The following is a 23,610-nucleotide window of genomic DNA, read 5'->3' as shown; positions in this document are numbered from 1 at the left end:
TGACATGTGAAAGTCTGCTCTCCGCCTTCCCCAACTTTGTCTCCAACTGCACTTTGCACTCATGATTAGCAACTTAATGTGTATCTTCCCTTGTGGATTCTAGATAATAGTAGCGTCTCCTATGATCAAAGCTGTCTTATCCTGATCTAGCCAGTGTTGTAGGGGATCCGATGTATATACGCGAGGAAGAAATGCGTCTACAACACATGATAATGAGGTCTGGGTTCAAAAGTTGGAATATGTGGTATGTACAGTCATATATTATACAGGGGTGAATCTATGCATTAGCCATGGCGTGCTTCAAATCCACGGCTATTCCCGAATGCAAAGCTTGGCTTTGTTTGCGGTGATACTCAAAAGGCGCAGCCCTCTCGTCCCGGAGGGCTTTAGGCTCGGGGTAATCCGGATGCTCAGGTAGGAGGCGATGCTCAATGGTTACGGACCTCTCATCCCACCACTGCAGCACTTGATCGTCATTTGGATCGGTGGTCCTATCCATAAGGTCGAACTCCACTTCCTCGTCAAACGTCGCGAGCATTGCCTCCACTGGCTCGTCCGATAGGTGTCCGTGGCTTGTAACGAGATGCGGCAAGGCCGGCTTAGTCCGCATCTTGCGCTTTTGCTCACGGCTGACGGCATATAGGGTAGGATCGTCACTGGCAGCCTTCTTCCTGAGTAACTCCACGAGCTGCTGCACAACATTCAGGTCACTCGAAGACACTCCGGCAACCCGTCTCTCAAGCATGGGAAGCAGGCGCTCGGCTTCGGCGACGAAGAAACGCGAGACACGCTCGTAGCGAGTAAGAACAGTCGACAAGGACCACCAGATACCCCGGATGTGGTTTTCCACAGCGAAGGCGCGGAAGAGCATCTTGAGCTGGACTTGATCGAACTTGTGAGATTTGCGCCACTTGGACTTGTAAAGTGCTTTCAAGATTTCGATCGCCAGTGGTTGGCGTCCTTCTTGGATCAAGCGCCGGCAGAGGGCTGTTGATGCGTGGTTTTTGACGACGAGAGTGGGCGTGTCGGCGCAAATATTGTAAAACTCCATCAGCGCAGACTTATACAGAGTCGATTCGCGGACGTTGATTTTATCAAGCTGAATGATCTGCTGGAAGAAGACGGGCACAAAAAGAGGGAAGGGACGGGTGTATCGAACTGTCGGCCGTTTGTTCGCATCCAGCCACTGTTTCCTGATGGTTTGCCGGACTTCCTCCAGATCGGACGAGCCATTCTGGAGAATATGAGCGACGGCAGCCAGTTTGAGGTGAATCGATTCGATGGGATGGGCGCTTTGGACCGCCTTGTCGAAAGTCGCCTTCGCCGCGCCGAAGTGGCCTGCGTGAATGAAATGCTCCATCCGCTTTTCCAACGGCATGTAAAGATTAATGGACTTCTTGAAGACGAAGTCGTCCATGTTGTCCGAAAAGCTCGAGTCAGCATTGTGGCGAACCGGTGCCAAAGTATCACCATCCAGGGTGTAGGATTCGGCGCTGGTTCCCAGAATACGCCGCGAGGAAGCAACCATCCCATATTGCCTCTTTGCCGCCTTCATCATGTTCCACGACCCGACAGGGGTTGATTGCATCATCGCACGGCGAGCCCTCAGAATCTTGTCGAGTGCGTTTCGGTCGATGCCGGTTTTCCATTCGCGTTCCTGACTCAGGCGTGTGATATGCTTGAACATTTCAGTATCGCCTCTTTCGACCAAAGCCTCGATGATGTGACGGTGAAGAACCCTGTCTGGCACAATATCAAAGTCGTTGATGCAGTTTGTAATAAACTTGAAGGTTTCTCGACCAGAGTGAGTAGGATAGTACTCCAGGAGGAGACGGTCGAAGACGCGGGCGAAATTACGCTTTTCGCCTGTCAATCCTCGCGCATGCATATCGTGCAATCCATCCATAACGCTCTCCCAATCACATGACGCTGCTCGGCCATATAACAACAAGCCAATTGATCGGCATCCGGGAAGAACATTCCACTTCACCGGCATATCAGCCACCAGCTTTTCGGCATCCTCGTGTTTCCCAGAATCAATGAAAGCCTTGATCATGGGGTTGAAAACCTTCTCAGTAGGTTTGCGCTCCAAATCGGAAAGGTGTTTCAGCGTCAAGCGAAATTCATCCGCTAACAAGTCTGTGCTCCGAGCCTTCTTCCATACTCCATCGAGGTATGCTCCGCATAGACCACCGTCCACGTCATGCTTGATGTGGTTGTAAAAAAACCACTTGGCCAAGCTCAAGCGCCTGGACTCAAGAAGGCACCGCAAGACAACTTCCAGTAGATGAACGGGAACTTCTAACCGAAACCGGTGTTTTTCGAAGATAGCACAAACTGCTTCCATGTGTCCCTCTTTCGCCAGCAGATGCATCATCATGGCCCAAATCTCGGAGTCAATGGAAGTAATTTTCTCCATACGGTGGAAAAGATTCCGAGCGATGAACACGTTCCCCTTCTTGCAGTTTTCAGTGAACAGGTGGTATGCGAGCGCTCGTCTGTCCCAGGAAACTCCGTTGGGGACCTTCTTCTTGGTATGTTCCTTGATAAACATATTCGTGGCCTGAATTTCCTTGCCCTGAAGAACCATTTGACGAATCTGTTCATCAAGAGGCACCTTGCCGAGAGATTTTGACCGTTTTGCCCTTTTGGCCTCAAAATCCAATTGTTTTTTGTTGCGGGCTTCGTTTCTCAGCGCGGAGCCGGAGCCGGTATAATTGAACAAGCCGACTGGTATCTGGCCAAATTGTGACATGTTCTCCACAGAAGCAGGCTCCGTCAAAGGTGAATCTCTGGACTCCTCGGCCACATCCTTAGCTTGTGGCTTCTTGGGCTTCATAGAATCCAATCCCATAAAGTTCCCCGCTTCTGCTGCCTCCATCATGTGGGCAAGCCGCTGGGCAGATGCTTTCGCGTCGTAATTCGGTGCGGAGGTGTGGATAATGCGTTTGTTCTCGATGATCTGCTCGGCTACACGGACTCGACGGTGGACGTCATAGGTGACGGCTGCAAGAGCGCAGCAACTGCCCACCGTTCCCCCGGCGAGAGCCAATTGGCGGAGGGTTCGGAGGGCATTGCGTGAGGGTACGACCGGTGTCGAATTAGCGGCTTTGCCGAACATGGTGAAAGCGCTGGCCGCAGCTAACGCGCCGGGCTCGCCAGCCTCGCGCAAGCGAACTGAGCGGCAAAATACTAGAATACAGGAGGTAGCTGAAGCATCCCTCGTCTCGGTTGCGTTGAGAATAGGAAGGGAGGAAAGGAACGAAGAGAAGATAATCGGAGCTCGGCGGTAGAAGGGTAAACTTGGACGGGCAGCTTTTTTCGGAAATCATAAACCTGCGCGAACGGTCCGTATCGCCTACCGTATAAGCATCAGTCCGGATCAGCTGATCGTTTCTTCTTTCCCATCATACGACAACACTTTTGTGCCTAACTTGATCTAGTAATTTAGTATTTAGAACATAGCGATAGCCAAATGGCTCTAGATAAGATACATTTATCATAGGAGGAGCTGATCATGTTCGTCTTCTCCATCTTCGTTGGCTTCAGCCCGTACATCCGAAGCAGCCTCGTCCACAAGAGTGACTATGGAAATGTTAGTGGAAGATTCCAGGTACTGGATAGAATATAGAACTTACCATGTGGCCGAATCAGTAAACTCATCAAGAAAGTTACACCAAATACTGCCGCCAGACAAACAAATACCGTCGGAGGGTAGGTAGCGACCGTTAGACTATAAATCAAATTGAAGATAGTCGGCGCGACAACTCGTGCAAGCGCATGCAAGAGGCCCGTAGCACCAAGCATTTGGCCAATACGCTCATGCGGCACGTGCTTGGTGAGAGATGACTGTAAGGTTGGCGCACCCATTCCACCAAACGAAGCGATAACTCCGGAAAGGATCATCATCGATGGGTGTTTCGATAGGCCATACCCGACATAGCCCAAAACGTCGAAGAAGATGGACAGGCGGATGATGACGATGTCCAGCATGTCAGATCCGCGGATAGTGTTATCGTTGGCAGTCGAGGTACCGAAGAAGCGCGCAACAATGGGAAAAACGACGAATAGGTTGACCACACGGATCGCGTTGATGATGGACACGAACAGGCTCGACTCCACATTACCCCAGTTGAACATGTACTCGGCATAGATGATGATCAACTGAGCAGTACCCATGGCGACGCCGAAGCACACTGTATCCATTGCAGCAAGAAGAATGATGTTTCGTCGAAGAGCAGGACTAGCACCCCGGCGATTGGGGAATAATACACTCGGTCGTCCAACAGCGGGTAGAAGGATAGAGAGTGGCGTGATGAGGTTCATCGGGTTAAGGGTCTTCCAAGAATACCATTTGGTAGCTTCAGAGTCTGTCTGCTTGATACGGTGCTTCTCACGAGCAACGCGCTGTCGCTCCTTCGAGAGAGACTCTGGAACGATGAAAAAGAGCGACAGGCAAAAGACGGCATGAAATGTCAGGCCGATTAAAAAGACGATTATAACATTCCCGGTCGTTTTGATCAGGTATGCAGCACCACTGGGTCCAGCAGCGATGCCGAGGAACAAGACGCCGTGGAATAGGCCAAATGCCACACTTCGCTTGTCCGGCGGCGTGCAATCCGAACCATAGGAATGAATCAGAGCTTGCGCCGTGGTGAATGAACCGCCGAGCCCATCCATCACGGCTCCAATGAAGAGGAGTCTGATCGACTTATTCTCCGGCCGCGAAGCGATAATCACGGTGATCACTTCATTGAGCACAGTACCCATGGCACAAAGTGCGATCATTCTGGTCCTACCATAACGATCCGATAAGTGACCCAGTCGAGGACTGACCAATGCGGAGAGGATTCCGGTGATTAGATTGAGGTAAAGCTGAAACTGGGCGACGAGAGACTGGACCTCGGGGATTCGGCACTGGGCATTATCTTCTCCGAAAATGACGGGAAGAACGGTGAAATTAGGGTCTTTGGCCATTCTCTCGGAGAAATAATCACGACAAATCAGAGTCATTATCAGGTTGATTCTGGGTACGACGAGCCCTCCAAAGCCCAACATAAATAGAAGGCCAAATGGTAGCAGCCACCAAATCTGCCATCAACCGAGGATTAGAGGGGCCATGTCCAAGCACCTCGAGTTACTTACGGACGGTCTCCTCCATCGCGGTCGGGTATCGATATCGCGCTCATCCTCCTCGTAGGGTGGCGTTTCATCGTCAACATCATCGCCGGCCAGCAGCGGTTCGCTATGAACCTGCAGGGTAGGTTGCTTGGGTGCGTCTGCAGTGAGACGGATGTTCCTGGCTTGTTGCTGTGCGTCGAGCGCGGATTCACCCGCGAAGAGTTCCTCGTTTTCCATGATAGCAATAAGCCGCCTTCAGCGATCGCGCGAGTCTACCGGCACATTATGGGGTAAAGAGGATTTGACGACATGCAATAGCTCGGTCAGCATTACCCGTTCAAAGCAGGGATAAGATTGTCGGGCCTCGGGATGAGTGGAGAGAATGCGAGTGCGTCAGCGACTCTTATCTATCAATCTGGACATAATTAGGCGGTTGGCTCCGATAACTCCGGCGCCACGCAATATGAGAACAGGTTTGAATCGTTTTAGCTTGTTTTACGCGATCGCTCGGAAAATAAGCAATTTCGTGTATAGGTACAGTAGAGAATTCCAACAGCATAACGCCTGAGCCGGCCCGAAATGTTATGTACATGCAACGAAAATGTATAAAATGCCAATAAATCTCCGGCTTTTACATCACCAGAGCACCGTGCTGTTTACCGGCGAAGAACTTCTTCTGCTCCAGGCATCGCTCGCTCTTACAGCCTTGGCAGCGCAGTGTCATCTGAGCTGAGCAGGGTTCTCCCTTCTGCAGATGCTTGTGAGCGACGTCCGCCAGAGCCTTGATGAAGGTCGGATTGCCGTTCAAGCTCTCAGCGCGCTTGACGCCGGGGCTGTTGGCTTCTTCCATGACCTCCAAATCCAATTCATATAGAGTCTCAATGTGATCGCTGGTGAAAGCGATAGGCACAAGGACCAAATCCGTGTGGCCGCGCTTGACATATTGCATGACGGTATCGCTGGTCTGGGCCCCGAGCCATGCGGAGGGACCAACCTGGGATTGCCAGCACAAACGGTACGGGTTGCTGAAGTTCAGGCGCTGCATGACGGCATGAACGGTGGCGGCGACTTCGGAGGGATAGGGATCACCTGTAAAGGAGACATGGATTAGGCGCTGTTATTTTCCCGAGTTGAGGTGAGATTGGACTTACCGCGGTTGACAACGCTCATGGGCAAGCTGTGAGCGGAAAATAGTAACACCACCTTATCCCTCTTCTCTTCCGGATAGGTCTTCAACTGGGCCTCGATATTTTGCGCAAAGGCCTCGACCAAACCGGGGTGGGTTGGCCACCGGTCGATGACACTCCACTGGATAGCTCCAGTCGGGTCAGCCTGGCTGCCTTCCAGGCGATTTCGCCACTTCCACAACTCATTTAGCGAGCTTCCTGTCGTGGAGCAAGAGTACTGCGGATATTGCGTGAAAGCAACAGCACGACCTCCCTTCCCATTTCCAAATCCATCGTCCAACAGCTGTTGATACATCATCTCCGTCAAGGGAGCAGCGTAGCGGAATGCGACGTAGGGCTTGTGTGGCGCAGTCTCCGGAGATATTTGATCAAGCACCTTGCACATCTCAGCACACTGGTACTCGGACCATTTGCGGATGGGCGAGCCACCTCCAATGTCAGCATACTGCTTCTGGATCTTCGGGGTCCGGCGCTTCGCAATCAACGGGCCGAGATAGGATTGGAATCGTCCCAGGGGAATCAAATCGCCATCGGTCTGTAGAAGTGTAAGAATGACAATGTTAGCCTACTCCCAACAAGCTTTATCAGTGAAGTAATCTCGGGATGCATACAAAGAGCCTGCTCAGGAAATCCTCCACCTCGTTCGTTGTCGACGGTCCACCCATATTCAAGAAGACCATCGCAGTCGGTCCCTTCGAGCTCGTAGCATCCTGAGTCACCGGTGGTACTGCTGTTGCGAGGCCGCGACGTGGATTGCTATAACACGTCACATAACCGCCCGTCGCGGGCCGGAGGGCCGAGGTGGCAGCACTGCTCAAGATCCGACGAGGGATCGCAAAAGGCGCGCGGAATGACATGACTGGGTGTGATATTGGGATAAATTGACGCTGTGAAATAGGGTCGAAACACAGCCGGATACCCTAGTCAATGTGTGAGCTCAACGCATTTGCAGATCAGAGAATCAAGTTGGAGGCCGCGGAAAGCTTCGAGCCTCGGCCAATCATGCGATGGGGGGAGTCAGCAGCTTCCAGACCGGTGTCACATGACCTTCGCGTCTCCCCGCGTTCAAAGCGCGTCAAGGCAGCAGCTGTGGAACGAGACAGAGGCTGAGTCTTCTTTCCGTTCCTCACTTTCTTAGCCTTTGAAATCGTGAGCAACATGGCAGATGACAGCTACGCGCGAGAGGAGGAGGGGTTTGAGGAGGAAGAACTCGACGAGACCGTGAATGCCCGCTTCCCGTTACTCTCGGAGTATAGATCCAGTGGCTAACTTTATTGTTGCTTTAGAGCTTCAGGTCCGTCAAAGATGCCGTTCTATTTGCAATCGACGTTAGCAGCTCCATGCTGAAGCCTCGTCCTTCTGCCGACCCCAAAAAGCCCGGCGAAGAATCCCCGGCATCTGCAGCCCTGAAATGTGCATATCATTTGATGCAGCAGCGCATCATATCTAACCCCCATGACATGATCGGCGTTCTTCTTTATGGCACTCAGTCATCTAAGTTCTACGACGAGGACGGCGAAAGTGCTGACCTCTCCTACCCTCATTGTTACCTCTTTACCGACCTCGATATTCCATCGGCGCAGCAAGTGAAGGAATTACGATCTCTAGCAGAAGATGAAGCTGTGGCCCGGGATATCTTGAAACCTTCAGACGAGCGTGTCTCAATGGCCAATGTGTTGTTCTGTGCAAACCAGATCTTTACCTCTAAGGCACCGAACTTCCTTTCCCGGCGACTCTTCATTGTGTCCGATGACGATAACCCACACGGCGACAACAAGTCTCTTCGGTCAGCTGCAACTGTCCGTGCAAGAGACTTGTATGACCTGGGGGTCACGATTGAATTGTTTCCCATTTCGCGCCCCGATCATGAATTCGACACATCGAAATTTTATGATGTACGTCTTGAATCATATCCGGAGTTGCAGAGACCATGCTAACTCGCTACAGGATATCATCTACAAAACATCTCCCAGTGATGGCGAGGCGCCGGCATATCTCCAGCCCGATACAAACACATCGACTGCCCAAGGTGACGGAATATCCTTACTCAACTCTCTCCTATCAAGCATCAACTCCAGATCGGTACCCCGGCGATCACTCTTCTCCAATGTCCCTCTTGAACTCGGGCCCAACTTCAAAATTTCCGTAAATGGCTACCTTTTGCTCAAGCGACAAGAGCCAGCACGGAGTTGCTATGTCTGGCTCGGAGGAGAAACTCCTCAGATTGCCAAAGGAGTCACTACCCAGATGGCCGATGACACTGCGCAGGCAGTGGAGAAGTCCGAGATCCGAAAAGCGTACAAATTTGGCGGGGAGCAGATTTCCTTCACGACCGAGGAACAGCAGGCCTTAAGGAACTTTGGGGATCCTGTGATTCGGATCATCGGCTTCAAGCCACTCTCTGCGCTGCCCATTTGGGCCAATGTCAAGCACCCCTCTTTTATCTATCCTTCCGAAGAAGATTACATCGGCTCAACGCGTGTGTTCTCCGCGCTGCATCAGAAACTCCTCAAGGACGAGAAGATGGCCTTAGTCTGGTTCATTCCCCGCAAAAACTCGACACCGACCTTGTCCGCCATGATTGCCGGTGGTGAAAAGATCGATGAGAATGGTGTGCAGAAGGTGCCGCCCGGAATGTGGATTATTCCTCTCCCCTATGCAGACGACGTACGACAAAATCCGGAGTCTACTATGAACGTGGCCCCGGAACCACTGATCGACACGATGCGAGCGGTGATTCAGCAACTGCAGCTTCCGAAGGCTGTTTACGACCCGACAAAATACCCAAATCCCTGTATGTCACCTTGTGCTCCTGCTGTACGATTAAACTAATGCGTGGCAGCGCTGCAATGGCACTATCGTATTTTACAGGCTCTAGCCCTAGATGAGGATCACCCAGGAACACCGGACGACAAGACCAAGCCTCGCTATCGGCAAATTGATAAAGTAAGTCCTTTCGCCTCCCAGATACTGCAGGGCATGGCTAATCAAACATCAGCGCGCCGGTGACTACGTTCTCGCCTGGTCTGAAGAACTCGATGCCCAGTCAGCCAAGATGTTCGGCGGCACTGCCGCTACGAAGTCAACGCTGGTGAAGAGAGGCCCGAAAGAAAATCCTGAGAATGCGGACAATGCGCGAGATCCCCCAGCGAAACGCATGAAAGTTGAGGGCGGCGCTTCCGATCTTGACGATGAGGTAAAGCGAAACTTTGAGAAGGGAACAGTATCAAAGGTGAGGAACCATTCCTTCATTGCTTCTCTGTGCTATGTGACTAACCTGTGTTCCTTGGTTACAGCTTACGATGCCTATTCTGAAGGAGTTCTTGACATCTCATGGTCGTTCTCCGGTCGGTAAAAAGGCCGACCTGGTGGACCGAGTAGAGCAGTACTTTGAGCAGAAGTCCTGAGGCAATGGCTTGTACTATCTTTAGATTTGGGTCCAACTAAATAACGAATTATGATATTTGCTCCATCATTCTGTCCCGATGTGTCAATATACTCCACTCTCTCCGCGGGCCGCCTATGTCTCACTTCTGTCTCACATCGACGGACCTTCTACATAGCAACCGTGTCTCCAGAGAAACACCAGTAGTATCATGATTCGAATGTATATGGCAGAGGTGACAGTACGTCTTCTATTGGACTAAAATATCAGTATGATGATCTATGTACATCGGGACGGGATAATTATATTCCAAAGCTGTATGCTGTACGGGTAGCAAGCCCATCTACAGGAACTCCAGCGCCTGAACGCAACGGAATCTAACCCAAACCCGAATGAACGCCGGGATTCCTGCGGCTTTGCGCAGGAAATTTAAAAAAAAAAAATGAAGCTCCGGACAAATATGTGAAAACCTCAATATGTGCAAAGTGGCGGGTCAACGGCTTGCCTACCAGCATTGGCCATAGACCTGGCAGTAGCAGAGCTCCTCATCGGGGCAGTAGACGGCATTCATGCCAAAAATGACATGCCACAAGAACTCCATGACTCGTCCTGACGAGGCGTCGTTCAGTTCCGTATCGAGAATCCACTGCCGGAACTTGATGTAGTCGTCGCGGGGTCGCAAATGCACCTGGGCGCGCGAAACGGCGAACTGCGCGCAGCACGCCGCGCCGATCTGAGCCGGTTTGCGGAGATATCTCTGTGTGTGGGACTCGGTCTGGTAAGGCGAAGAGGTATTGAGAGGCGGGGTGCTGGTGCCGTCGAAAATATCCCACCAGACCTGCTCGGTGACATGGGCGTTATACCGGTGGGCTTCCTTGCAGCCGGGGTTCCAGTTGCAGCGGAGATTGACGTAGCCGTTTCGCTGGACGAAGTCGAGTTGGAGCATGCGCATTGCGGCGACGTTGTCGTGGAGCGGAGCGTCGACGTGCCAGGCCATTACGAAGCCGGAGCGGTGGGCATGGAGGAAGACGATTGTCGAAGGGAGGTCATCGTAGTGGTTGATCACGTAGGTTAGGTAGGCCATGGACTCGTGGCCTTTGTTTGCCGGGGTCGTGAGCACCTTGTCGTCTGATATTGTCGGTTGGGAAGGGTTGACGATGTAGATGGCTCGTTGCCAGCTGAGAATCGGATTAGTTCCCAACCTCGGTCAATTGAAGGGAGATAAGCGTACTCTGGAAGCTGTTCTTCTACCCAATCGGTAGGTTCTTCCTCCAGCTTGGCCATCACAATGATCTTGTCTCCCGGTGTGGTATATCCCTCCACCCGGCTGTGGACGGGCCCATTGCGATCCAGCCAATCAATTAGGTATGCGCCAGCGCGATACTGGTTATAGAGGTCCTTTAAATGGGCCTCCAGCAAATAGAGAGAAAACAACAGCAAGAAGGTAACGCATAATGCGAAACGCAGTCCACCTTTCATGGTGAAAGCAAACGAATCAGGGATGGACCAGGGAAGCCCTCAGGCGAAGTCCCAATTGTTCCAATTTCACCGCGAGAGGACCCAGTAAGCCATTGATGAGAGGGTCGGTAGAGAAAGGACAGAATAGAGATCAAAGAACTGGAGAATGAAAGTCGAACGGGAAGGGAAGTAGAGTGAAGTCGATTGAAGTTGGGGAAAGGGAGTGGGAAGCGACTCGGTCCACGGGTAATCGGGCAGAGTCGCGGTGGAGAATAAGGAAAAGGAGAGTCTAAAAAAGGTTTAAAGGAGTGATGGCGGGATAGATAACCTCGCGGACGATATAGGAAATAGTCTAAGAGGAAAGAGGAAAGGCGGGATGAAGGGGGGGGGGCTAGGAGAGAGGACCCATGCTTAATTTTTTTTTCTTTCGCAATCAAAATGAGTTTAAGCCGCGTTTTAACTTCGAATGCCATTCGGCGCGCACGTCACTGGGTCCCGGGGGCGACGAGACTGAAATGGGACTGGTTCAGGGGATATTTCGGGGCCGCAAGTCGACGCCGGGGTTGGTTAGAGTCCGCACTGGCCGTCGGCTGCAAAAGCTTGGCTCGGGGGACTGCGTAGGCCCCTGAAGCGTACGCGTAGAGAAACTGTATTAGGCAAACGAAATCGGGGGCGAGTAAGATCAACCGTGGGTGCGCAAGGACCACGGTCAATCTATAGACTAGGGCCCGTGATTGGGATCGGCTAATTAGCTGCTTTACTCCGCGTGTGATGAGTACCATGGATCGCACGTGGCCATGGACAGAGTTCGATGGAATGGCAAAATGGAAAACGGAAAATCAATGCAGAAACGCGGAGTTCGATTACGTGGTTCCCCACCGAGAGATCAATCCGGTCTCGTATTCTATGTGGGGCACGCTTGAATTCCCCCGTTGAGAGTTGAAGTTGTTGGGGGACATTCTCGGTACCCTTGGGTGTCTGGTATCGGTCCTCGTCCTGGTCGCCGCCTCGTTTGAGTGCTGACATGCCGTGGCAATCACGGAGTGAAGACCCACCACTCGCCGATCAGCGCAAGCGATGATGGTGTGACCGCTTGTCTACGGAGTATGCTCCAGCGATTGTCATGGGAGGGGCAAACTCGACCGGAGAGGATGGAGTCGTGGCCGTACTCTACGTAGGACGGAGATCCTACCGATGGGGCATCACCTCCACGCGTTTGGACCCTTGCAGAATCGGGAGAACACCACGACATTGCGTCAAGTCCCGTCCTTGCAGTCAGTCCGCTTGTCACTTAAAAGCCTTCTGCGGTCGCATTCCGTCGTGACGGGGCCATCGGGGCGCTGCTTCTCACTATCTCACGCCCACACTGATAGTCTGGGGGGCCGGTGTTTCATTGGGCCGACGGTGCTCAAGCCACGTTGGGGTTCCACGCACACTCCGCGCGTTGGCGGGCCGCAATCTTGATTTCTTGATTCTCGGGAGGGCATTGCTCTGGGGTTTGCAGATGGAGGGGGTAGGTCCAAGACCTGTACAGGAGTGAAGTCCCGAGGTCGGACATATTCGGCAGAACTGTTTCGTGTGTCGCCTACCCTGTCCACCATACCTTCTATTATTATTCCCAACGATTGCTGCCTATTCTGCTTCCACACGATACTTTCCGTTTTAGTATGCGGCGTCGTACACTGTGGAACCGGACCGGTTCAAGTTTAGCCTGTTCTACTATGTAATCCACGCTAAAAAAAAAAGTATACCCACATCCATGAACGGCCCCGGTGAGCGTCTCATCTCATAGATAGGCGGTGGAGGAAAATATCGTTCCTTTGATTCGTCTCAGGCCTTGGCTGCACCATGATGATTCTGATTTGGCCGTGAATAGTATATACTCCTGTCTGTGAGGAATTTTTACCTTTACCTCCATAGCACATCCATGAATGGACCGCTTGCAAATGATCACAAAATTGGCCCGGTTTGATCGCCCAGACTTTCAAGACAGGCTTCTCGTGACTTGGGAGTAAATATCAAAACAAAGAATCAACATAGACCTGTGTGTCAAGTATGGCTGGACTGTGCCGGGCCTAGAGTATACGTGGACCCCTGCTCAACCTTGGGAGGCCACTGCGGAAACCAACGCAGATCTTCGCCCGTCTTCAAGGTTATTGTTCTGAGAACCGATGAGCCTCTGGGATCAAAGAAGCGCTTTGCAAAGTCTTGCGCCGATCACTCTGTCAACACCAACGAAAAGCTCTTTTCCAACGGTGCCTCAGAGGTCATCGGCTCAAAGTTGTAGAGTTCCGTTGGGTCATCTGTCCCTCGCGCAACTCCTAGCCCGACGTGCATAGATAGCTGACGGAGATTACTGAAGCCTGTTGCTATGGGGTTAATGAAACTAATAGGCTATATCATTAATCAGTTAGTTTTAGTTTCAATTGAATGTGTTGGGTAGAACTGACGCATGTACCATCCGGGTTCACATTGATCTCCAAGCTTACAAGGCTTGGCAAGCGTTGATCCAAATTTTGTATTTCTTTGATGTCCAGCATCGATCTTTGTTGATCAAGTTTTTCGATTGCATAAGGCAAAGATGTTGCAGTTTGGGATGATGAGCCACATCATCTAATGAAGGGACACTCCCTTTGGCCGTCAGTCTTTCCAGAGAGTGGAAAGAGGACAAAAAGGAATCCAGCTCTGGGGGAGACGTAAATGTTTTCTGGCCGTAAGATGTTATCGTGAAAGCTGTCAAGCCGTGTATATAAACCGTGACTTGCTTCACGAAATTTTGTTGTTCTGCGGTCCCAAACTAAGTGTCCGTAGCTTCTCCCAAGGGAGTCTCTCTTTCCATAAAGAGCATATTTCGTTTACGATATGATAGCCACTTAGCGGAAGATTACGCAGAGGTGGGAAACTGTCGTTTTCGGACAACGCCAGAGGTACTATCTGCGCAGTAGGTATACCACCTATAACACAGCCTCCCCGAAACCTATTCACGAAAACGGAATAGGCTTTCTAGGTTTGGATAAGCATTAAACAGCTCGCCAAGTGCTAGCCTCCTATGATCAAACCCTGTGCCCATAGAAGTAGCATCTACTACGGTACGCAGCACACGTACACAGGGCTTTTGGATGGTTCCTTGGGTCCTGCCGTTTTCTTTCAGCAAATGTAGCTTCGGTGATGTCCTGTGGTCTTGCAACGCATCCACGAAGCTCTGTGGCAAAAGGAATTCGAGCTTCAAAGCTAAATATTTTCACAAGGAAAGATGTTAGCCAGATTCATATAGGAAAGATCGGTCATTACTGCTGGAAATGGGATAGGCGGCTCTGCTCCCTTGGGGGCCATTTGGTCTTATATACAAGCGATCCGACTCAGCCTCATTGCCCCAAGTCCCTTCGCTCAGCGAATCACGCTATTTCATTTACGTTCATTTTACCGGGCCCTTGGTCAGATTTATCAGTCATTAAGAAGTTCGTACGACTTGACAGCTTCGTGTAAATGCTGCGGAGATTAGGTATTCACGACTCGTCGCCGGGGTATATGACCCTGGAAAGACTTTCAGTATACTACTGTAACATTTCGTACCAGAATGTAACGCCCATGCTGTGCAGCCCAGCTGCATTTCAACAGCTTGCTCAGTCACTATCTTCCTCCTCCTCATCGCTAACTTCTTCTCCATTGGCAATCGCCTCCTCGCGTTGCTTGCGTGCTCGCTCCCGCTTCTTGTCCAGCAAGGCAGTGAGCTTCTTCGCAACGTTAAAAACACCTCCAGTCCCCGCGCCACAGGCAGCACAGGACGGATTCTTCCGATAACGATTCAAGGCGCAGGACTCGCAGAAATAATGCCCACATTTGGTGATGATGGGGTCTTGGTAGGGTTTCCTGCAGATGATGCAGGCGAAGGGAATGCTTTCTAGCAATTCCTCATCGTCGTCATCCTCCTCCTCTTCGTCGGCCTTGCCTGCACCTTTGCGCTGTGAGACGACCCGTCCAGTCAATTTCTTGCCGTTGGTGCCGATCTCCCAGTCGCGATCCAACTCCCATCCTTGCTTATAGTCTTCTCGCGCGTGAAGGAACTTGCATGAATCGCCGAAACCACAAACTGTAGTAAACTAGTCAGCAACTGCATCGGTCATACTTTGACGTGGAGGTCGACTTACATCCTGTTTGTTTCCAGTCCTTACACACATCAGGTGCAAAATCCATCACCGTCACCGTTCGCACGTTGGTAGGCGCCTTGGTCGGACCGAACTGTTTTGTCGGCGCATCTGGGTTCTTTTGGATGAAGGATGTATAGTTGGCGGTGCCCTTATAGGTGCCGTCTGGCCCAGTTGATTCTTGAGGGCGTGCTCTCGTCGAGCCGAGTAGGTTCTTGGAGCTCAAGTCTTCATCGTACCAGTTGGCGCTTTTGGTTGCGTCGTTGCTCGTTGTCAATGGAGGGCCAGCGGAGGACTGTTCGGCGGTGGTGTCTTTCCTAGACGCATTTCCCGCGGATGAGGCAGTTACTGCGACATTCTTACGCCTCCTCTTAATGCGCCGGCCTTCTTCGTCATCGGAGGAGGTGAAATCGGAGTCGGAGGCCGGAGGTGGCGTGGCGCGCTTCTTGCGGAAGGTGGCCTTGGCCTTGTTGGAGCGCTTCTTGAAGCCAAACTGGGGGACACCTTCTGCGACTTCAGTATCCGCTGCCATGATGAATGAATCGAGTGACAGAATGAAGGAATGGAAGAAAGAGAGATCGATTAGATATCAAGATCAAGATCGAATGACGAAGGATCTCGAATCTCGGGTGACTAATGCATGCAAACGATGCAAACATCGAACGCGCGAGAAGAAAACAACAACACAAAACGGTCGAATAGGAAGGCTCAACCTTGTTTTCGATATCTTGTTTACGTCGGGTCGATCTGTATATTTTTATGTAGTATATAGTGCTATATATCCTCGGTAGAACCCCACCAGCTATATTTATACCCACGTAGCGTCACGGAGGGGCGATCGTGATCTTCCACATCCTCGGGCCCAATCTTAAAACACCGGTGCCAATTGACAAAGGCGACTCCGACGACTACTCCCGAGCGCCTCGCCCTCTCTCTTCTTCTTCTCCCCGCCCGAGTCGCCCTCCCCCAATCACACTCCCTACACTCCCTTCCCTCGTTTTCTTTTTCCTAAGTCTATTTGTTTCATTTTCTTTTGTTGGATTCACCTGTCGAGTGATAATTCCTGCAGATTTGCAGTGTCCAGTTGGGCGATCAACTCAACGCGTGTGCCCAGATCTCGCAGGTCCGGGATTCTCGTGAATTCGTCCGTGTTGTTGTTTTCTTCCCCTCCCACCTTCGCTCCTCGCGGCGGTTTCCCACCCCTTTGTTTCCCCCTACCTGCTCCTGTGGTCGCTGGTCGGCTCACTGTCCCTGCGCGAGGACCTTGCGATACTCGAGGCGCGTTGACTTGGACGATGCTCGTTTAAATTTATTTTGGTCCATCAAATAAATCGTGCGACTCCCCTCACGGCGACTGTGTCCTCCCATCGAAGAGGATTCGGACGCCGATTGAGGCACACCGCAACCTCCGAGAATGACGGCGCCCAAGCCTGCGGATAACTCTCTCGCCGCCATGATGGAAGATCCGTTCGTTTCGAATAACGGGCAACCCCCCGTGCCCCGCGAATCTCATCGCTACTCGTCCTTCGATACACAACTTTTCAGCCTTAATGCTTCTTCGCCAGCGCAGGCCAAGCGGGCCCTCGAGGCTCATCTGGCAGAGACCGAGCGACGCCTGGAGGAGGCGTCCAAGTTGGGAACTGCACTCATTGATCAACAGCGACAACTCGAGGAACAGCTGAAACAGGTCGAACAGCAACAGGATGAGGGGGAAATGGGCCCGGAACTTCGACAGAAACTTGCCGATCTGGAACGAGAGTACAGTGAGATTGGTCGAGAGACGGCGCGCGCATTTTTGGCTCCCAAGCGGTTAGCCGGAAGCGCGGAGGAGGCCCAGCCGGGTACACCAGGGTTCGATCAAAAGGTACCATGACCGCAACGCCTATACCATTGAACTTTGCCCCGATCTAACTTGCAGGACAGTCTCCTATCAGCCCCGCTCTCTTCGCCAGCCAAGCGACAAACTCTCCCAGCAAAGTCAGTGTTCCGTCCCGCAAGCAGCGCAACCAACCAGCCAGTCGAGTGCACGATATCGAATTTGCGACCGAGATTTCCACCTCACTTCTTGCCCAAGTTCGCCAATTACAGGCACTTCTCGCCGAACGGGAGGAGTCCCTGAAGACGGTGAATTTGGAGAAGTCGCGACTGGAGTTGGAAGCAGAAGCTTATTCGCAGCGCATTCGGGCACTCGATGACAGCGAACAGCGCTACAAGGATGAAAATTGGGCCTTGGAGACGCAGACCCATGAGTTGATGGCAGCTGTTAGAGATGCCCACGAACGGGAGAAGAAACTCAACAGCAGCCTCAGCGCTTCCAACTCCGACAAAAGTGCTGTCGAACGAGAACTGGAGGAGCTGAAGCAAGCCAACTCAAAGCTCCTGGAGGAACAGACGGCCTTGCAGAAAGCCAACGATTCTGAGATGCACCTTTTGCGTCGGAATCTGAACGCCGGCGATTTGGAGAAATGCGCCCTGCAGAAAAAGCTCGAAGAGCTAACCTCTCAGAACCAAGAGCTGGCGAAAGGCCTTGCCATGCGTATCCGACACCATGAATCCCAGGGTTCTCGTGATATTCCCGATGACAACGACGGTTCCGACCAAGAACATCTCACACCTGATAACTCTCCGCCTCCGTCACCTAACAAATTCACTCCCCGCCATGGACACTTGGAATCGGAAACTCTGAAAAGTTCTCTCGGCCATGCTCATCGCATGATTCAGAACCTTAAGAGCACTATTCATCGCGAGAAGACGGAGAAGATCGAGCTTAAGCGCATGTTACAAGAGGCCCGCGATGAAGTCGAGCAGAAACGTCGTGAGACCGCTGCGCCAAACTCGAGCAAACGCCTGAAGTCCAAGCAAGACTCCTTCCGCAAACCTCTTCGTCCAGATCTTCTGGGTGCCGGCCGTAAGGAGAAATCGTTTGTTGAATTGCACGACACCGATTGGGAGGACAATGCTGGACAGATCAGCCCCACTCGCCAGGCCATAGCAGCTGTTTCCAGAGACCGTTCTGGCGCTCGCTCTCCTGATGAGCCGAGCGACGTCTACCAGACTGCCACCGAGGCTGAGGATGGATTCGAGACGGCGAATGAGCGCGCAACTGCTACTGAGAGCGAGGCATTCCAGACTGGCGTGGAAAGCATGGCGGATGACAGCAGCGACGACTCTGCAGACCTAACCGAGACCGAGAACAACGTCCAGAGAACGCCGCGCAATCGGGTGGCCTCATCGTTGATGATGGCCAAGGCCCGGGATCGTACTTCCTACCACAGCTCAGCTTCCACCTCGGACGGTGACCAGACAGACGATGGAGGTCATCCCTCACCCAGCCAAATGCATATCTCTCGTCCTCGTGTCAAGTCCAAGCGGAGCATCTTGAGGCGTATTCGTCCGTCTGGCGAAGCCCCGATGGCCTCTGTTAGCCGGCCGGGAAGTTCACGCAACTCCCCTGCCCCAAGCTTCGAGCAAGGGCCGGTGGCGCAGGAGGGCCAAAGTCTCTTCGCCGAGCTTGCAGAGCTAGAAGGTGGTGAAGAGGAAGATGAGGAGGGAGTTGCAGAGGGCTCTACCCCGCGTATGGTACCTGCATCGGGCTCTCGCAGACCCTCTGAGATAATGCTGGATGCGCCACCCAAGCCTGTTATGGTCGACAGTGGTGTGATGACGGATCCTTGGGAGCCTGCCACTCCTGTCAACGTCGTTAGCGAAGCTGCGCTTCCCGAGGCCCCGGCTACTCCGCAAAGAAGCCAGCTAGCAGACCGAGGGATCGATGCTGAGGCACAGGAGACCCCTAGGCTAGTCAGCTCTGGAACACAATGGACCCCTCTCAAGTCCCCAGCTGCCGAGGGTGACCACCTGGCTAGTGTCCCTACGCCGCCGAAGATGGTCTGGGATCAGCGCTCTGTCAGAAGTCAATGGGTCGAGGCAGGCACTCAAGCCGAGCTGGCTGAAATGGGAATGGCCACCATCTCTACTCAAGAAACCGTTCCCGAGATGCCCAATTTCACAAAGCTGGGTATTTCGTACGTTTCTGGAGGCTCTGTCGAGCCTGTTAAGCACGAGCTTCCTGTGCCTGAACTTCCAGAGATGAATGTCTCCACCATTTCTTCGCAGTACACCGAGCCCGTTATGGCAACAATTCCTGAACCGGAGTCTGTCATCCCTGTTGAACCTGTGCGAGAATTGCCCCAAGTCACCATGTCATCTCTCTTCACCCATCATTCCATTGAGCCCGTTCAGGCCCGACTCCCCGAACCTGAACCCATCCCTGAACCTCCTGTTGTCGAAGAAGCTCTATTGCTCGAGCTGGGTGTGTCGACTATTGCCTCTCAACACACTGAGCCTGTTGAGCCTCGGCTTCCGGAACCTATCCCAGAGCCAGTACCTGTCCTTATTCCTGAGCCTGAGCCAGTTCTTTCCCAGTTGTCAATCTCTTGGCTGGGTCCGACATTCACACGCCCGGTAGCACCCAAGCTTATTGAGCTTCCTCCTCTCCCGAGCCCCACTCTATCTACTCTACGCTCGATAGAGACTCGTCCAGTCCAATATGTGCCCCGTGTGGTTCCTCCGATGACCGATTTCGGCATCCAAACAGACCCCATGGAGGAGCCAAAGGCTGCGGCTGCTGCGGCTGCTGCTGCCGCCGCCACAGTTGTTGTCCATGAAGATGAGACTAGTGTCCCTGTTCGTAACCGTGCTGGTACCACTACTAGCGAGCGGCGCCTGAGCACTGGCTTGGCTCTTAGCGACATTTCTGGTAATGCCCTGCCTCATAATGGTCGACAACCGTCCAGCTCTGTCAGCATGGACCAGGGCGCTCAAACCATTCTTTCTTCGAAGCAGATCGATCAGATTCTCATGGAACGGGAGTCCGCGCGTCCTACTTCCGGCGACAGCGGTCATACAAGGGACGCTGCGTTGGCGGCAGCGGCAGCGGCTACCGCCGCGGCTGCTTCACCATTCGTTACTCCTAAGCTCAGGCCTCGCCCTCAACAGTCATTTAAATCAGGAACGCCGAGACGACCTGATACTGCAACCAGCCAGGCATCTGGTGTCAGCTCTCACCCACCATTGCCTTCAGACCACCGCGAAACTATCATGGCTGCCGAGAAGAAGTCAGTCGACATGCCTACGCCGTCCCCTGGGAGCATGGGTCCTCCTTTGGCGCCTGCTTCTGCTTATCGCATGAACGTGCAAGGGCCACGAACACCAGGCGAGAACGCCAACCGCGCTGGGTCCACTCAGGGTACCGTATCTACTCAAACTCGGATGAGAAGAGGAAGTCAGAGCCAGATGTCCAGGCGGTCCTCAGTGTCGTCGTTTGCTTCTGAGCTCGAGGAGCGGTTCAACATGAACCCTCATGCTGGCCCGATGCCTCACGGCTATGGACCTAACACTGACCCTCGCATGATCCAGGCAATCACCCAAACAATGATTGGAGAATTCCTCTGGAAGTATACCCGAAAGACTGGTTCAGCGGACATGTCGACCACACGGCATCGGCGGTACTTCTGGGTCCACCCGTATACTCGTACCCTATATTGGAGTGAAAAAGACCCACAGACCGCTGGTAAGAGCGAGCTTCGGACGAAGAGTGTGCCAATCGAGGCTGTGCGAGTGGTCGCAGATGACAACCCCTATCCCCCGGGTCTTCACTGCCGAAGCTTAGAGGTTGTCAGCCCGGGCCGTCGAGTCCGCTTCACTGCCACCACAAGCCAACGACACGAGACTTGGTTCAATGCCCTGTCGTACCTTCTCTTGCGTGAGACCAATGATAACTGCGAGGACAACGATGACAGCGTGACGTTGGATGACATCGATGAGTTCAACCCCGGCTTCCGCTCCGCCTCTCGCCAGACGGCTCGGATGTCCCTGTCGTCCTATAACAGTCACACCGTCCGTGGGAAGCCGAAGCAGCAACGTGCGGCCTCTGCCATGTCCATGCGTTCAGCTGGCACTCCTGGACGTGCGTCCCCCGCATTCAGCTCGCCAGCTCCGAACTCCACGCTGCAGGTCCCTGAAGAACCCCCGCAGCGATCCTCATCCCGGCTCAGTTCAATCCTCAACGGCTCGATCCGCGGATCGATTGCCAGTCTAAAGGGACGCCATGGTCAGTCTCCCAGTGTCAAAAACGAAAGCCTCCGTGGTCAAGACAGTGCCGAGAATCTCGGACACGACCACGAAGATGACGATCGACTTGAGAACGTTCGTGCCTGCTGCGATGGCAAACACGACGTGGGCTCGCTTTCCCGTACCAGCCGATACAGCCCACGGGTCGACCGCATCCACTCCCACCACTAAAAGCGTTCATTGGCATTGAAATCGGGTTGCTCGAGTTTGCGGGCAGGTCCTCAAACGAAGACGGCTTGCGTCACTTTCTATAATGGCTACGAGTCTCTTTTTCTCTTCTTGTCCGACCAGCATCTCTCTCTCTCTCTCTCTCTCTCTCTCTCTCTCTCTCTCTCTCTCTCTCTCTCTCTCTCTCTCTCTCTTCATCACTGAGTCACCTACCCCTAATAGAAGACACAGTGAATTGGCTCCTTGGCACTTCCCTGCATGTACACCTTTCTTACTTCACTCTCTTCCCATTTCCTTTCCGTCATACAGACATCTCCTGTCACCGTCCTTCTTTTGCGTATTCCGTGCAGCCTAATTCACGGCCGAGTCTGATCCGCCATTCACAGTTCACTATACTTTTTTTCCCCCTTTTTTCTTCTGTTGATAATTTATGTCGAACAATTCGATCCATATGTGCGATTAACTCTGCCGCTCTTTCTGCGTGATCGTGTTCACCATGTTTCTGTATTGAGCACCAGATCGTGGGCTATACTAAAATTTTGGTCTACGTTTGACAATTGACTCATGGCTTTCACAAAGATCTATCTTCGTCAAGTAGCATTCCAAAGTTCTATCAAACTCTTCAGATGTCATCGAAAGGCGTAGCTCCCCGCACGGTCACATGACTCTTCTCCGCATTGACCAGACCCTAACTTTCCATGGAACTCGAGCGGATCTTCCCTCTTTTTTATTCTTTGCCATTGTAGCACAGGTCCAGCAAAATGTCCTCGGATGCTCCCCCGCCGCTTGGAGAGCGGTTATTCGGCCTGGTCGAACCCGCAATGCTTATGGCCTGGGCCATGCGTCGTAAGTGCCACTAGAGATATCAATTCAAGTCAAACTATGTTGGATCAATCCCAGTCCGGTCTTGATGTCTGATATTTTACTCTTGCTGTCCCGTTTATGCGTCATCATCTCAGACAAAGCTAACTAGAGGCAGATTACATCCGTGTCTGCGGTGAAGCCGTCTTCAAGAATGGCCAGCTGCTAGCGCCTATCTTCCGGACCAGCGAGCTACGCGATGAATCCTTCGGTCGATTCTGGGTCGAATTTACCAGTGAGTATTCTCATGAACCACCACCCGTAGACAAGGAAACCAGTGTCCCATATAGCACCCCTGCTCTTCTCCCATTAGACATCTCAATCCAAAAAGAAAAGATACTAACACCCACCAGACACTCCATCCCAACCCGCAACCCCGCCAACCACAACGGACTCAGACGGATTCAACCCAACCAACGTCCGAAACTCAACCGCACTAATCCCACCCCTCCTCAAAACCGCCTCTGGAGTCGTCCTCGACATCGGCCCAGGCACAGGAACCCAAATGCCCCTCCTCCGCTCGCCGGCCATAACAACAATCTACGGCTGCGAGCCCTGCCACGGGCTGCACGCCCAACTGCGCGCAAAAGCCGAATCCGAAGGCCTCTCGTCCAAATACCACATTCTAGACTGCGGAGCCTCTACATCAGTTCTACTCCCGGCCCTCCGAGAAACACACACCGGAGTTACGTCCGCGTACGACGCAGATAGTACAAACGGAGTCTTCGATACGATTCTCTGCGTGCGTGTTCTCTGCTCTGTTCCGGAGATGGAGAGGAGGGTGAAGGAATTGTATGGCCTGCTGAAGCCGGGTGGAAAGTTGCTTGTGACGGAGCATGTTGTGAACCCGTGGAGGACTGCAAAGGGGTCTTTATTGGCTAGGGTTGTGCAGGGGGTTTACATGATGCTTGGATGGAGTTTCTTTGTTGGGGATTGTTGTTTGGATCGGGATACCGAGGGGGCGTTGAGACGGGCTGCGGATGGTGATGGGGGGTGGGAGAGTTTTGATATTCAGCGGTCTTTTGCTTGGGGGGCTATGCCTTATATTTCGGGGACTTTGGTTAAGAAGAGTGCTTAGATGGATGAAGGCTTGAGGAAAGTTGGATGGTGGGCTTGTATAGTGCGAAATGTGGTTGTATAGAAATGTATATTTGAT

The 23,610-nt window shown here is 52.6% G+C and overlaps 8 protein-coding genes across 8 annotated transcripts; 3 read left to right on the top strand and 5 right to left on the bottom strand.

Annotated features, from left to right (window-relative positions):
• Positions 1-277: 277 nt before the first annotated feature.
• Positions 278-3,121, bottom strand: N7498_010807 (pentatricopeptide repeat protein; the record flags this gene model as incomplete). The annotated part of the gene is made up of 1 exon (XM_058457863.1): positions 278-3,121. The coding sequence occupies one exon, from the start codon at positions 3,119-3,121 to the stop codon at positions 278-280; it is 2,844 nt and encodes a 947-aa protein (XP_058304762.1).
• A 378-nt stretch (positions 3,122-3,499) lies between these two features.
• N7498_010806 (putative tetracycline-efflux transporter) lies at positions 3,500-5,358 on the bottom strand (the record flags this gene model as incomplete). Its single annotated transcript, XM_058457862.1, has 3 exons — positions 3,500-3,585; positions 3,639-5,091; positions 5,146-5,358. 3 exons carry the CDS (start codon positions 5,356-5,358, stop codon positions 3,500-3,502), a joined length of 1,752 nt encoding a protein of 583 aa, XP_058304761.1.
• A 394-nt stretch (positions 5,359-5,752) lies between these two features.
• On the bottom strand, positions 5,753-7,165 carry N7498_010805 (ferrochelatase HEM15; the record flags this gene model as incomplete). The annotated part of the gene is made up of 3 exons (XM_058457861.1): positions 5,753-6,210; positions 6,273-6,843; positions 6,920-7,165. The coding sequence occupies 3 exons, from the start codon at positions 7,163-7,165 to the stop codon at positions 5,753-5,755; spliced, it is 1,275 nt and encodes a 424-aa protein (XP_058304760.1).
• A 301-nt stretch (positions 7,166-7,466) lies between these two features.
• On the top strand, positions 7,467-9,715 carry akuA (uncharacterized protein; the record flags this gene model as incomplete). The annotated part of the gene is made up of 6 exons (XM_058457860.1): positions 7,467-7,529; positions 7,595-8,203; positions 8,256-9,102; positions 9,151-9,254; positions 9,307-9,540; positions 9,605-9,715. 6 exons carry the CDS (start codon positions 7,467-7,469, stop codon positions 9,713-9,715), a joined length of 1,968 nt encoding a protein of 655 aa, XP_058304759.1.
• Positions 9,716-10,198: 483 nt separating this feature from the next.
• Positions 10,199-11,172, bottom strand: N7498_010803 (DUF3431 domain-containing protein; the record flags this gene model as incomplete). The annotated part of the gene is made up of 2 exons (XM_058457859.1): positions 10,199-10,871; positions 10,925-11,172. 2 exons carry the CDS (start codon positions 11,170-11,172, stop codon positions 10,199-10,201), a joined length of 921 nt encoding a protein of 306 aa, XP_058304758.1.
• Positions 11,173-14,774: 3,602 nt separating this feature from the next.
• Positions 14,775-15,828, bottom strand: N7498_010802 (U2-type spliceosomal complex subunit CWC24; the record flags this gene model as incomplete). Its single annotated transcript, XM_058457858.1, has 2 exons — positions 14,775-15,241; positions 15,300-15,828. 2 exons carry the CDS (start codon positions 15,826-15,828, stop codon positions 14,775-14,777), a joined length of 996 nt encoding a protein of 331 aa, XP_058304757.1.
• An 882-nt stretch (positions 15,829-16,710) lies between these two features.
• On the top strand, positions 16,711-21,596 carry N7498_010801 (putative nuclear migration protein (ApsA); the record flags this gene model as incomplete). The annotated part of the gene is made up of 2 exons (XM_058457857.1): positions 16,711-17,160; positions 17,220-21,596. 2 exons carry the CDS (start codon positions 16,711-16,713, stop codon positions 21,594-21,596), a joined length of 4,827 nt encoding a protein of 1,608 aa, XP_058304756.1.
• A 758-nt stretch (positions 21,597-22,354) lies between these two features.
• Positions 22,355-23,532, top strand: N7498_010800 (class I SAM-dependent methyltransferase; the record flags this gene model as incomplete). Its single annotated transcript, XM_058457856.1, has 3 exons — positions 22,355-22,439; positions 22,573-22,689; positions 22,808-23,532. The coding sequence occupies 3 exons, from the start codon at positions 22,355-22,357 to the stop codon at positions 23,530-23,532; spliced, it is 927 nt and encodes a 308-aa protein (XP_058304755.1).
• Positions 23,533-23,610: the final 78 nt, after the last annotated feature.

This window comes from Penicillium cinerascens (genome assembly GCF_028974065.1).
Source record: "Penicillium cinerascens strain IBT 15544 chromosome Unknown scaffold_4_segment0_segment1, whole genome shotgun sequence".
Lineage (NCBI taxonomy): Eukaryota > Fungi > Ascomycota > Eurotiomycetes > Eurotiales > Aspergillaceae > Penicillium > Penicillium cinerascens.
This window is presented reverse-complemented; position numbering and strand designations above follow the sequence as displayed.